Source organism: Besnoitia besnoiti, chromosome VI, assembly GCF_002563875.1.
Source record: "Besnoitia besnoiti strain Bb-Ger1 chromosome VI, whole genome shotgun sequence".
Lineage (NCBI taxonomy): Eukaryota > Apicomplexa > Conoidasida > Eucoccidiorida > Sarcocystidae > Besnoitia > Besnoitia besnoiti.
The window spans coordinates 2,643,314-2,656,785 of NC_042361.1; the positions used below are offsets into that span (position 1 = coordinate 2,643,314).

The window sequence follows — 13,472 nt, forward strand, 5'->3', positions numbered from 1 at the left end:
GAGCTCGGGAGCACAGGAGAAGGGCAGAGCGCGAAGACACAGCAAACAGACGAGCGACGCCCGCCCGACGTCTACAGAGCGAGGGAGAGACACCGATGCGCGTGGAAATTAGATACGACGAATGCAGGCAGGCCAGAAAGGGGTCACGCCGCAGCGTCTGGCAGAGAGGACAACAGGAAACATCACGGGACAGAGTGTCTGTGCGTGACGTTTCTCCCTTGGGTTTGTTCCTGGGCGGGCTGGGAAATCGACACTTTTCGAGGGGCGACGGAGCAGCAGACCCTTCACACTGGCGAACGCCACGCACACGCGTCTGCCAGCGACCTCGTGTTCAAAAAGCAGATGTGCTCAACTGGTTTAGGGTGCAGGATAAAGACTAAACCCTCTGGTGTCGCCTGTAGCCCTGCGTCGACGTTCACTGGGCGCCGCTCCACCTGCGGGGTCTCCGCGGCCCATCTCGTGGGTCGCGAACCCAGGTCACCCCGGACGCGTGCGGGGTATGAACGCGCTGAACACGGACTGCCACTTTTCAGAATTTTTGCCGGCGTCTTCCGCTCTCGATAGGCGTCTGGACAAGAGACAAATAGCCCCGGCGAGCGGGGCGACAGAGAAGGCGGGCGGGTTGACACGATGGAGTATACACAGTGATGTGAAGCAGCGGAATCCGCTTTGGCAGACACAGGGCAACTGCATGTAAAAACAATTCACGCATGCCGCTCTTGGACGGTCTCGAAATCCGCAGTGGGGAGCAACGGGCGTGGACGACAAGCAGGGGACGGCGGAGACGGGGCGGCAGGAGACAAGACAAAACGAGGTGAAGCAAGTGTACGATCCAGGCTGCTTCACGAGATTTCCTTTGACGAGTAAGACTCGAGAGAACAGTATGCTGAAGGAGGAGGAACGCGGTTTTTAGCGGTTGAGAAGGAAACAGTGATGACGTCTCCGCAGCGCGAGGCGTCTGGAGACACGGACGACGCATGTGACATGCGACAAGACAGAACGATGGCTCGGTACCAGATTCCCTCCAAGAGAAACGGAAAACACAAGACAGAAAAACATGGCGCTTCACCGAAAACCCAGGGCCAGTCTTTGTCCACCAGGGACTCGGGTGTCGAGTGGAAAAAGATGGATTCTTATCGTAATCGATGAGGCCAGATGCCAGACAGTGTGGTCTACGCGCAGTCCTTCGCTACACATGTGCATCTACTGCCGGTCACGGCGCTTAGCGCCCAGTAGGAAATATCCTTTTTTCGACATGAGCTCCCAGGTTTAGAGGAGAGTCGTGGAGAACCTCGAAGCGAAAAACAACGGATCATGGAGATCACGAAAATGAAGCGTGCGTAGGGGACTGTCGACCCAGCAGTCACGAGCACTCCACGCAGCGTTCGCTCCAGCGTCTGCTCCGTCTAGCGTTTCTCACTGAAATTGGCTCCCACAACTCGAATTTCTAGCCCAGATAAAAAAAACTCGACGCCTTTGCCGAGAGGTGTGTCGCGGGAATTGAAGGCAGATAACCTGAAACGAGTCACATGGAAAAGCGATCTGTTGGCAGCACCATTCGAACAAACATACGCACCAGAGGAAGGCACGCCATCATCACACCTATACAGGGACATTTGTGAGATTAGGAACGTGGAAACAGACCATAAACAATTGAAAAATCAAGCTGCATGATAACCCATTTGTGCTGTAGGAGAGATATTAAGGTCCTCAAACCCTAAACCCATATCTCCCAGGCCCTCTCACAGTACGCAAAACTACAACACATCCAACAACGTAGTCAACACGAATAATGAAAGCAATGTCCCAACTGACGCGCGACGAGGGATCCTCGATAAGGCATATCTGCGGAGCTTGAGAATGAATTCAGTTCCGTCAAGACAACGCCGAGGTGCCCTTGCCGAAGCATGGTCCAACAACATGACAGAGAGACCGCTCTATTCAATTTTTGCATCCGCTTCATGAGTCATTCTGAGACTGCACTCAATTACAGGTGTTCGGGGCCGTGTAACACATGCCTGTGTACATAACTGTGTCGGCACCGGGGCGGTCAGTCTTACAGAACGGCGTCCCGCCAAACATAGGGCTAAAACGAACTTATTATTTTGCTGGGCGAGGAAGGGTACGCCACGCGGCCCTGCATCTACTGAGGTCCTAGTAACAGCTTCCGCGAGCATTTTCGGAATTCCGAGCTAAGGCCGAGCTTACCAAACCCCCCGTACCGGAAGCCGATGTATGTGTGAAGTCTATAGCCATGTCCACCCTGTGGGAATCACAATGAATGGCGGCCGCTCGTTTGGGTTGAACTCATACACATCTACTGGAAGGTCGACAATTGAGCCACTAGTGACGTAAGACACGCGAGTGTGTCGACGATTCCTGCGGAATCCTTATCGGACCAAGTTCATGGTGGACGATGAGTAACAAAAGCAGACGGCCAGCTGCGCGCCACGCTACACCTGCCGGACACCCGAAAACCATGTATACAGCGGTGAGCACAATGGTAGCGTGCTGAGGAAAAACTGTTACTTCAACAAACACAGAGGGCCGTAGACAACTGCATTGCAGCTCTAAAACGTTTCAGTGTCGACACCGTTACATGAGAGTCAGCAGCCGCAGCCACCAGCACTGAAGTATGGAAGTTGGATCGTCCACCGCGGTGATTCTGCCCGTGTTTATATGCATTTGCAGCTTATATGAGTATGCCAGTGTGATTGAAACAGTCCATGGAGGAACTCTGCATGTGCGAGGCTCAAGATGACGTCCGGGGGCTACTCGCTTGCGGTGATGAGAGGTTCCGAGCGGGGGTTCCGCTCAACTCATCGGTCGCGCATCTTTGGCAAAGAATGCAGCAACCTCAGGAGAAATTGAAGGTCTTTCCTTTCGTTCGAACGGGTTCTCCTGCGCCTGAGCGAATTCTTCCGGGCGGTCGGCTCCAACGATTTGGACGCCTGAGCTACACGCTAGCAGGCTATGATACAATCGAGAACGCTGCAGTGCTTGAGGGGCGCTACAGAAGCCTGGCAACCCAGGAATGATGTCAGTGTCTCACGGGCAAACCCGCAGTGTGTTCTAGGGTAGCGGACTGTCACCTTGCCAGCTTGCTGCAGCCGTTCTGCACGTCCCTTGCGAGACACACACTCGCCAATCAAATCTGGCTCTCCACCACCGGTCCGTGCTTGACCAACCGAGGCCTCTCTTCACTGGGAAAATGGCAGGCCCTCAAAAACGGAGGTTCCACTCGTCGCACCTGAAGGATGGTCGTTCCCCCGTTTGCAGTCGAATGACTCACAACATTCCGCCAGGTGGCGCTACCTTACGCTGCCGAGCTTGCGTGAAACTTTGCAATCGATTGAGCAGACTTCCGCCATGGTAGACGCGCCGGAACCCTTTGCAACAAAAGTCTTTGACAGAAAACGGATCAGAAAAACAATGGAAAAAAGCTCTCTGAACGAACTGCAAAATGCAGTGGGTCTCGTCACCCTGTAAATGGACTTTAGTTCGGTAGCCGCGATTTTTTTGACAGCGCTCCACTGAATACCAGGCAACAACTGCTAACCACTCCAAGCAGCGCGGATGAAACCTCTTCCGTGAGACGGCAAGTCTGAGGAGGGCCTGCAGCGTTTCATGGCGAGCCAAATTTCTTTTTTTCCATGTTGAGAGCCCTCCAGGAACTAGTGTCACTTATGAAACAGTCCTCGTATCAACGTTCCCCAGGGCGGGGCCTGCACGCCTCTTTCGATGCAGTAACGCCCGTAGATCTATTGTTCGTGCAACTGGCGACACGCCGATCCCGAGAGCTGGAGATTCAGCTCCGTTTTCCGTTCTGACAACGAACAGAGAAGACGTGTTGCACTCTAGTCCTCTACACAAGGCGAAGTTTTCCCGGTCGCCTCAAGGCCGGTTTTTTGACGGTCAGAAATCCGTACGGCCCTTTTGACCGCGCCTCGTGCATAGGCTGAGACAGCTCCGTTGCATTTTCCAGACTCAACAGCACCTGTCGAACATTTCGTCCGCGGCAGTTTGCCTGTGAAAATTTTGCGTTATGGTGTTGATGCAGGCAACTTAAGAGCAGCGGGCCGTCTGTACGGACCACTTAGGACTATCTCTTCATATTAATGATAATGCATTTGGTAATGGACGTTCGGAAGTCGTTTTCCCAAGAACTTACGCGATCTCCTATTTTCTAGTACCATTAGTGAACTCTTTTGTTCTGATCCTAAGTACGCAGTGAGCGGCAGCAGCAAGGCTCTTCGTTGCTGTCTCCTCTGCTGCGCGTTCTTGCTCTCTTGAGCCCTCTCACTCTCTCTTGGTCAGGTGCTCTTCAATACGATTTCCTCCGGGAGCTCGCATCCAGTTTTTAAAAACAAGACAGGGTGAGCCGAGGGCGGAAGAGCTCCACACAGGTGGGCGGGCGAAGTCATCCGGCGACAAGCGCAGCAGCTGTCTCAAGCGCACACAATGGGGAGGATTCAGAGGCGGATGCGTCGTGCAAGAAATCATCACTGTAAGTTGCCTTGCGGCGTCAATCACCGGCTTCTGCGGTCTCGTATCCTTCGGGGATCTCCTCAGCTTTACGACCACCGCTTCTCCGACTACTGAACACCGCTGTCGAAGCCATCAGCGCCCTCTCTTCTCGCTCTAGATTGAATACCTCTTCGTCCAACGCTCAGAGCGTGCATTTCAATTCTCTTGCTTCACCTGTGTGAGTTAACCGCTCGCCTGCCTGAGAGGGACTCAGGCGGAGGGGAAAGTCGTCGGGGAAACTGAACGACTATTCTCTCACAGGTGCCTGCGCCGAGCAAGGCCATTCTAACTCTCCGTCAGAAGTCGACGTGCTGTCAGACCAGCCGAAACGGCTAGCGTGTCTTGCTTCGAAGCCGAGAAAGCAGCCGCTCACAGGCAGACTGTTCGTGTTTCTCACGCAGCTGCATAGTGAAGGGAAGATTGAGTCAGGCGAGTGAGGCCGTGTTGCGGCGCAAGTGGAAGCCAGCACGCCTGTGGAGTGTTCTGGATAGTGCAAATTGACACGAAGCGCGCGGATTCGGCTTTTTTATTTTCAGAATGAAGCGCGTTCTCCTGCGCGCTCCGGCACCCAAGCTCTAAGGCCGCGACCAACGGGGAGCACGACGCTGCCTCAGGACGCTCTTCAGGCAGCGCCAACTTCGCAGCCCGCGATGGCGCGTTACCGCCTCACTGTGAGTGTGATGCGGTGCGAGGGCCTGAAGCACACGGGTCTGCATGCGCTGGAGGTCGAAGTAGGCGGAGAGCGTCGCGTCACTGGCTGGATAGACGGTGAGAAGAACGAGAGGGCAGCCATACGGCGAGGGTTACGAGACATGCCGGCTCGAGGGAAACGAGACATGCCGGCTCGAGGGAAACGAGACATGCCGGCTCGAGGGAAACGAGACATGCCGGCTAAGCGTGACGAAGAGCGACGCGCGCAGGGACCTTCAAGAGAACTGAAAACCGTAGCCGCAGACGTGGGAGATGCACAAAGCCAGAGGCGCATGCTCGCGTGCACCGAACGCGGCCTCGCTAGAAAAACAAAGGGACGATGCGCGGAGCGGGTGAAGCGAGTGGGCGAGAGAGCGTTTGCGGAAGAGGCAGCAGGCTGTCCGCAGGAGCGAGAAGACGCAGACGAAGAGACAACAGGGGGTACGAAGCGATTTTTTCGCGGGGAATGGCCATGCCGCGCGGCAGGGGCGCTGTAGGGAAATTCGAAATTTGTTGCACGTATGTCTATCCTTTCTGTTTGCGTGAGGCTTTGGGCAGGCCGTCACGAAGCAGCGTTCAACTTCGCGGCTGTCTTCTCCAGAGTCCCGCGCGACGGCAACGTACGCCTTTCTGTCTGGCACAAACGGTCGTGGGTAAGGGCGGCTCTTTTCGAAACTGAGAACCACGAGTGGTCCTAGGGCCCCTGGTTCCATCAGAAGACAGCGACGTTTTTGGCATGCGGCATCGCTCTGCCGTACCGTTCGATTCTGCGGATGCAAGAGCCTGTGGCTGATGCGCGTATCAATATGTGGCAACGAGAGCTCGTCTACTACGCGTTGGGCGCGCTCGCCTGCAGGCGTTGGCTTCATTTCGGTTTCTGTTTCCCAGTGATTGGACGCATCTGCACGCGATGATGCACCGAAGTATAGTATGATGTTTTTCAGATCGATTCGTAAACACCCCGGCATGGACGATGATACACTTTCCAGGGGTCAGAGAGAGTTCCTGTGACGCCCGCGTGTGTATGCCGTTTGACGCGCTGGTACAAATTCATCCTCCTGCCCCGTTTTATGTTAACTCGAACTCTGTTTTTTTGTTGTCTCGTTGCTTGACTGCTGCAGCGCGAGGACAAGCGCGTGTGCGACACGTACTACTCGATTTCCTCGCTTTTTCTGGCGCCGGCGCATGCGTTCCACGGCTGGCTTGGGCTCGAACACAAGACGAAATTTGCAGGTCAGGTTCTGGTGGATTTCGTCCTTTCGCGAAGAAGTTCCACGTCAAAGAACGGCGACGCTGGAGGGCTACTCAAGACATCTACTCACATCAAAGCACCGGAGGGGCTGGCGACGCCTAGCGAGACTCGCGAGGAAACCGACTCCGAAAGAGGCTCGCCGGAGAGGCGTGGAGAGGGAGAGACGGAAACGCTGAGAGACGGCGGCGCAGATGCTTTGCGCGGAGGCAGAGATACCGACGCGAGATGGCGAACCGACCCGGGAGGACGACGAAGAGAAAGCGGCATTGAGAAAAGAGAGATGACTGGAGAGAGCTCAGGGTCCCCAGATTTGCCTCTGCAGCAGAATTCTCGAGGAGAGGACGCGCCCTCGCCAGCCTCCAGTGGCGACCCTCACCGAACACAACCGCTTAGAACCCGCTCGCCGCCGTCGCGTCGCCCGGCGTCCCCTCGCGCGTCTTTCTCTTTTCTCCCCGATTCGGCTCCATCTGCGGGCGCATGCGGACTGCCGTCTGAAGGCCGGAGGAGGAGAGCGAAAGGAGAGGCCTCACAGGGCGAGGCGCAGAGCCCGGAGCGGGAGGAGACAGGAGATGCGGCGCCCGAGAAGTACGCGACGCCCTGCCTTCTCGCCGCGCCTTCCTCGTCTTCATCTTCTCTTCGGTCGCCTGCCTCCGCCCCTCTCGACTTACTGTCGCTCGACATCCAGGTCGCCGACGCTGTACAGCATCCAACCTTGGAAGAGGAGATTGCGCTGTGTCAAGCCGATGCAGCGGACCCGCGCTCTCCTCTCCCCTCTTCTGAGGCCGCCACAGTTCCAGCGGGCGCGTGCCTTCTTCCTCACTCGAAGCCGCAGACTCCAGGACCGGACTCAGAGGCGCAGGCGCCGGCCGGCGGTGAAGCCGCAGACCGCAGAGACAGCGAGCGGCGAGCAGCACGTGCGGCTCGCCTCGTGGATGCAGGAGGAGATGGGAACAAGAGAGCCTTTTCAGAGGAGGATGGCGGAGCCGGGTCGCATGCGGCGCGCGCGGTTGCCAGTCTCTGCAAAGAAGAGACGCCTACCGCTTCTCGGCTGCCCAACCCCCCGAGCGATACCGACGGAACTGAGGGAAGGCGCGATAGGGCAGGGCGGGAGACTAACGGCGATTTCAAAAAAAGCAGCAACAAGGGTGCGCCGATGCAACAGTCGCGCCTGCCTGACCAGGTGGGGCCCGTGATGCCGCTGGAGGCGCAGCCAAGCGAGGAAGTCCCCGCGAGAGAGAGTCACGAGGCGCCGCTGCTGTCGCGTGAAGGAAAGCCGCCGCCGCGCGAGAGAGTGCGAGAGGGAGAGGCGGGGACTGGCAAAAGAGAAGGCGCTGAGGCTGCCGACGGGAAAGGCAGCAAACGACCCGACGGCGAGGGCGAAGGAATGGCTGTACGCACATCTGGAGATCAACCGGTGTCCCCCGCGGGGGATGGATGCACCCCTAGCAGCTTCTTCCTTCAAGAGAGGAACTGGAAAGCTCTCGATGAAATCTTTTTTGGACAGTCGTCGACCCGCGAGGAGGCCGTTCAAGGCGCTTCCACCGCGAAGCCCGCCAGCACCGCGGACAAATCTTTACCGGTGGAGCCTTTGGAGCCCGCAGCGGCGTCGCTTCGCAAATTCGAGTGGCGAGGGGGAGCGAACGACGAGGAGGCGACGACAGACAGCACGGGCGACGGCAGCAGGGGCGGCTGGCGAGAGCACAGCAGCGGACAGAGGACCGGCGGCTACGACGCGTGGAGAGACTATCAAGGCGGAAGAGACGACCCAGGCAGAGACGGCCGCCGCAGGAGAGGCTCAAGCCTCGGTGCGAGAGGAAGGCAAACCGCGGCATTCGCGGAGGGGGAGGGCGAGGGGAGGCGCAGCAGGGGCGTCTCGGCGAGCCCCGGGACCGCGGTGCAAATTGAGCCGTTTCCAGACGCCGACTTCGTCGACGAGGGGAGGAGCGGAGGCTGGAGAGAAGAGGAGAGAAGCTCTGGCGGGGCGTGGCAGGGCGCTTCCTTCTCTCGAGTGCAGACCGACCAGCGAGACGGCCAGCTCTCTTTTTCGTCACCTCAAGGCACTTGCCATTCCTTCGCTGAGGAGAGGCACCGCCGCCACGTACACGGAATCCAAGCCGCGGCGTCTGCGTTCCACGGCAGAGATGTTTTCACCGGCCTGCCGCCGGGGCCTAGGAAGCCTCAGAGGGGCTTTCACGCGAGACCGACGCCAGACGCCTCTTTCCAGTCGAGAGGCCGAGGGAACTCCACGCCGCAGTCCAACGCGGTCTTCCCCAGCGACGCACCGAGCCCGTTCCCTGGGCATCCGGACGAGGCAGCGCCAGCGAAGCACGCGCAGCCATGCCCTAGGCCTTCTCCGCAGGTTCGCCTCTCCCCTCCCTCGACGCCTTTGCCGTCCGCCTCGCTGTCGCCTTGTCCGCCGGCATTCGCTGACGCAGGGGACTGGGCACCTGGCGATCCCGCGCCCGGAGGAAGGTGGGTACAGGGGCAGGGGTGCGAGGACGCGTGCCCGACGCGGGGAGAAGGCGAAGGAGCGAGAGCCGCATCTCGCACGCCGACAGGGGAGTCTGCGGCGACAGCCGAAGACTTGAGGAGGTTGTACGAGGAAGGAGAGAGGAAGTGCTTCTACCGCGAGGCTTTAGTTGACTACCGGAGGTGGAACGAGGCTGCGGTGGAGGCGGGTCACGGCGCTTCGATGCACTCCGCGTGGGGAGGCGTGCGTGCTTGGGCAGGGCCCCCTGCCCAGGCCTTTCCTGTGACGGTCGCCGCGGCGCCGGCGTGCTCTTCACCAGCGCAGAGTGAGCCGCCTGTCTCCGGACCCTCGCCTTCTGCGTCTCCTTCGGCCGCCTCGTCCTCGTCTTTTTCTTCTTCTTCTTCTTCCGCCAAGCTTTCGTGGTTTTTCCCCCGGTTCAAAAAGGAGCCGCCGACTGACAAGAGCCCGAGAGGGCAGGAGGAGCCCCAGACCACAGGGCGGCACAAGGACGCCCGCGAGGGCCCCGGAGGCGAGAGACACTCTGCCGCGGGAGCCTTTGCGGGCGAGGGGACAGCCCAGGCGGCGGAGGGCGGGGGTCGCCGGCTGTCGTCTCCACCGCGGTTTCCCGCCCCCGCGAGTTCATTTGAAAACGCGACGGTGCTCGCAGCGCCGGTGTCGCCGCGGGCCTCTGAAGCGCCGTCCACGCAGAAGAAGCCGTCTGGCCGTCTCAGGCGTCGGCTTGCCGGCTGGCATCAACTCGGCAAGATCCGAGGCCATGGAGCGGAGACGGCGAAGAACGAACGGCAGCGGGAGAGACAGGGAGGAACCAGCGTGCAAGGAGCAAAGGACGAGCTGGCGCGGCCTCCTTCCTCTTCTGCGGCGTCGTGTCAGGAGCTGGGCTCTCCGCCTGCGTCTCCGTTGGGAAGGGAGGCGTCGCACGGGGCAGACCAAGGGGGTGAGGGCGTTCACCACGAGGAGAGGGGGCGATCGCTTCCTCCTTCGTTTCCCGCTCTTCATCCGTCCTCCCCTTCGTCGTCTTCTTCTCAACACCGGGTGTTGTGCTTCTCAGAAGGGTTGCCCGGGCCGCCGCCAGATGTAGGCGCCTCTTTCTGCCGTCTGCCTGAGACTCCGCAGTCTCGTGCGTCGGGTGCCTCCTTGTCGGTTCTTCCGCCTTCCCCTTGCTCACCCGCTTCATCTTCTTCGGTGTCTGCGTCGCCTCCGTTCCCCTCTTCGGCGGCTTCCTCCCCAGCACCTGCGGCCTTCTTGCCGCCTCCGCCCATGGACGAGGCCTCGAACCCCCGCGTGAGCACCGAAGACGGCCTGCATGTGTTGCCTCTTTTGGCGGCTCCCTTTCCTTCCTTCTCGTCCTCTCTGCTCTCGCCAAGTCTGCCGCCAAGCAACCCTTCTGCGGCGGAGCGTGGCGACGGACGGCCCGGCGCGAGCCGTGCGGCGATGCCTTTTCGGGCGGCGATGCTGAGGGCGGAAGACAGGCAGGCGGAAACTGCCGGTTTCTTTCACCTGATATCAGAGCCTTACTCGCCAGAAGCAAGGCGGGCGGTGTCTTCGCTTCTGGGGTACCTTGATGGGGCGACGACGCGGGCGCGAGCGTGTTCGCTCGCTGAGGAAGCAACCGAGGAGGACGGAGAGAGGCGACGAGGGAACGCCGAGGACGAGAAGTTTGAGGGGCTCTCTGCAAAGAAGAAACGACAATCGAGCAAGCGAGAGAAGCTAATGAAGGGTTCCTCCTCGTCGCTGGCCGCAAAGCGGCCCCTCCAGGCTGCAGGAACAGAAGACGATGAGGCAGAGGACTTTTTTCACGGCTTGCCATCTCGGTATCGCGGCGACGCGGGCATTCTCTCTCTTTCTTCGTCTCCGTCCTCGTCCCCTGGGCGGACGCGGCGCAAGAGCCTCAGGCGGTCGCGCTCGCCATCTCCCTCGCCTTCCTATGCGCCGTTGTCGCCTCTCTCATCCAGCCTTGCTCGGCAGAGCCACGAAGAGATGTATGCTCACGGACAGGATGTATCATTGAAGCCGGCGCGGAAAAAGAGTGGAGAGAGGAAGGAAAGACAGTCGCCGTCGCGGCGGCCTCGTGGAGCATCGCTGACCGAGGGCTTGCGATGGAAGAACGAGGCAGAGGAGACGAGGAAGGAGGAGGCGCCGTGCCGAAAGCCTGAGTCCACCGCAGGAAGGCCAGCGAGAAAGAGCGCGAAGCGGAGAGAAGAAAGCGTTCAGAACGGGTTACGCGCTGAGACGTCTTCTTCTCGAGGCCTCGTCGAGCCGAGTACGGGGGGCATCCGGGGGACAGGCGGTGCGGAGAGAGGCGCTATGGCGGCCTTTGAGCGACAACCGCAGGTGGACGCCACAGGTCTTTGCAATTTTAGCGCGACAAATGGAGGCGGAAACACCGCCTATGAGGCACTTGGAGCCCAGCAGCATTCTTACTTCCGATCGTTTCTTGTACCATCCTGTAGTCACGCCGCTGGAAGTCACGGATTGGCGCTCCCTGTGTACCCGCCGGGGCCTTCTACCGGCGTCTCTCCACCCGGTCAGGTCCCAGCACTCCTCCCCCCGTGGCGCTCTCCAGGGCTTTCAGGCCTGCCTCCGTCGTCGGCTCCCCGTCAGTTCCTCTCTTCTTCGCCAGCAACAACCTATGGACGGCCCTTTGGCGCGGCGCCCTCCACGTCGTCGCCGCCGCGGCCTGAGGTGTTCGCGGGAGCACATGCACCCACCGCGCTTGTAAGGCCCGTCGTCGCGGTTCCCGGCGCGCCACCGACGGCTTCCTTGGTTTCTTCGTTTCCGCTCCCCCCGCAAGCCTCCTCTCTCGGCCCATCGACTCGCGTCGCCTGCGCACCCGCGGCGCTGCTCGCTTCTCAGGGGCGGTGTGTAGAGGCTCAGGCAGCGTTGCGGCTGCCGCAGGCGGCAAGCGCAGGTCGGGATGCGGCTTTCTCTTCGTCTGTCTGCTCTTCCGCGGCCTCCTACTTCTCCCCCGTCTCCGCCTCGGCGGCGCAGGCCTTCCGTTCCTCGGCTGCTTCGTCTCCGCTTCAGGGGCGGAGGGGCGCGCCGTCTTCGGTCTCGCTTGGGGGCAACCAGCCCACGAGGTCTCCTGTGCACGCCACGGGCGACGTGCCGAGCGGGAGTGAAGCCGCTCACTCTCCGTCGGACATTTGGAATGCTGGCAGAGCGACGTTGACGGCCACGGGCGTTCCAGTGTCTCTCAGGGTCTCCTCTTCATCGCCTTTCGCCTCGGCCTCGTCCCTCCAGCCGCAGGCGGCAGCTGCACATCACGGACAGGGCGGCGGAAAGAGACTCGCATGCGTGCATGACGATAGCAACAATCCTTTTGCTTTGTTCTCTGGGCCGTGGCGGGGTTCCTCGGCGTCGCCTCCCACGCAGGTTTTGCCGCGTGCGTCTCCTCTCTCTGCCGCCTCCGCCCACGGACTGTCGGGCTCTAGTCTATCCGCGGCGGGCTTGCCGGCTTCTTTGGGTTCCACAGCCTCCGCCTCCTTCGCGTCGCCTTCCTCCCGAGCCGGGTCGCGTCCAGGCGTTTCACACCCCGGGGCTTTCGCTTCGGCATCAGAGGGAGGCGCTCGTGTTCCGGGGGGGAGGCGCTCCCCAGTCTCCGCGTCGCGCAAGTCGCCTGTGTTGGTGGTGTCGGGAGTGAGCGGCGACTTTGAGAGAAATCCCTTCGCTCTTTTGGGGCGGGCGCCGAGGAAAGAAGACTCGGAGAGCTCCCCCCAGCCGCCTTCTCTTTCGTCTGCGTCGGCATCTCCCGCGTCGTGTATGTCTTCGGCGTCTGAACCCGTGCTCGGAGCGTCGACGTGGTCCGACCGGCCGTGTGGGGCCTCTGCTTCGCCTTTTTCGTGGCCAGTTCGAGGCTCCACAGATCTGGCTGGAAGGCCCTCGCTCGTCTCTCCCCCCTCGCCGGCACGCGGCGAAGAGATAGCAGGAGCCTCTGTGTCGTCGCCGTCTGCGTCCCTCGCGCCGGTCGCTGCGCCGGTCTCGGATGCGCAGCAAGCCCAGGAGCGGAGGAAGGAGGAGCCTGCGGCCAGCGGAGCCGACAGCGTGAGCAATGGCGCACCTCAGAGGATGCAGGAGCGCATGCGCAGAGAGAAGGGCGGTATGAGAGGCAGATGTGGAGTCAAGACTGAGGAAGGCGCTGCAGACTGCCGCGAGAGAGGCAGAGAGCGCGTGAGGAAACTGAGTGGGGATAGCGTTGTGGGTGAGGAAGGTAGACACGGCGTCGCCACGCAGGGAGTGATTCTTGCTCCTCGTTTTCCGTCTCCAACCCCGCACTAAGGGGTGCACTTTTCCCGTGCAATATGTCAGAATTACATGTGACTCCAATGAGAGCCCGTCCCTCCCGTCCGTCGTTTAAGCAAAGAATCCTCTTTCATTTTTCATGCCCGGCTTTCATGTGCTGGGAGGGGCGGCCGCCGACGCGTGTTTCTGTTTTCCTCCGCTCTTTCGTCTGGCCGCTTTCTTGCTTGCGCAATTTTTTGCGCTTGTAACTCTCTTCTTCCGGGGCCTCCTAGG

The 13,472-nt window shown here is 60.2% G+C and overlaps 1 protein-coding gene across 1 annotated transcript; it reads left to right on the forward strand.

Annotated features, from left to right (window-relative positions):
* Window positions 1-5,177: 5,177 nt before the first annotated feature.
* Window positions 5,178-13,235, forward strand: BESB_067880 (uncharacterized protein; the record flags this gene model as incomplete). Its single annotated transcript, XM_029365181.1, has 3 exons — window positions 5,178-5,658; window positions 5,776-5,870; window positions 6,339-13,235. The coding sequence occupies 3 exons, from the start codon at window positions 5,178-5,180 to the stop codon at window positions 13,233-13,235; spliced, it is 7,473 nt and encodes a 2,490-aa protein (XP_029218764.1).
* Window positions 13,236-13,472: the final 237 nt, after the last annotated feature.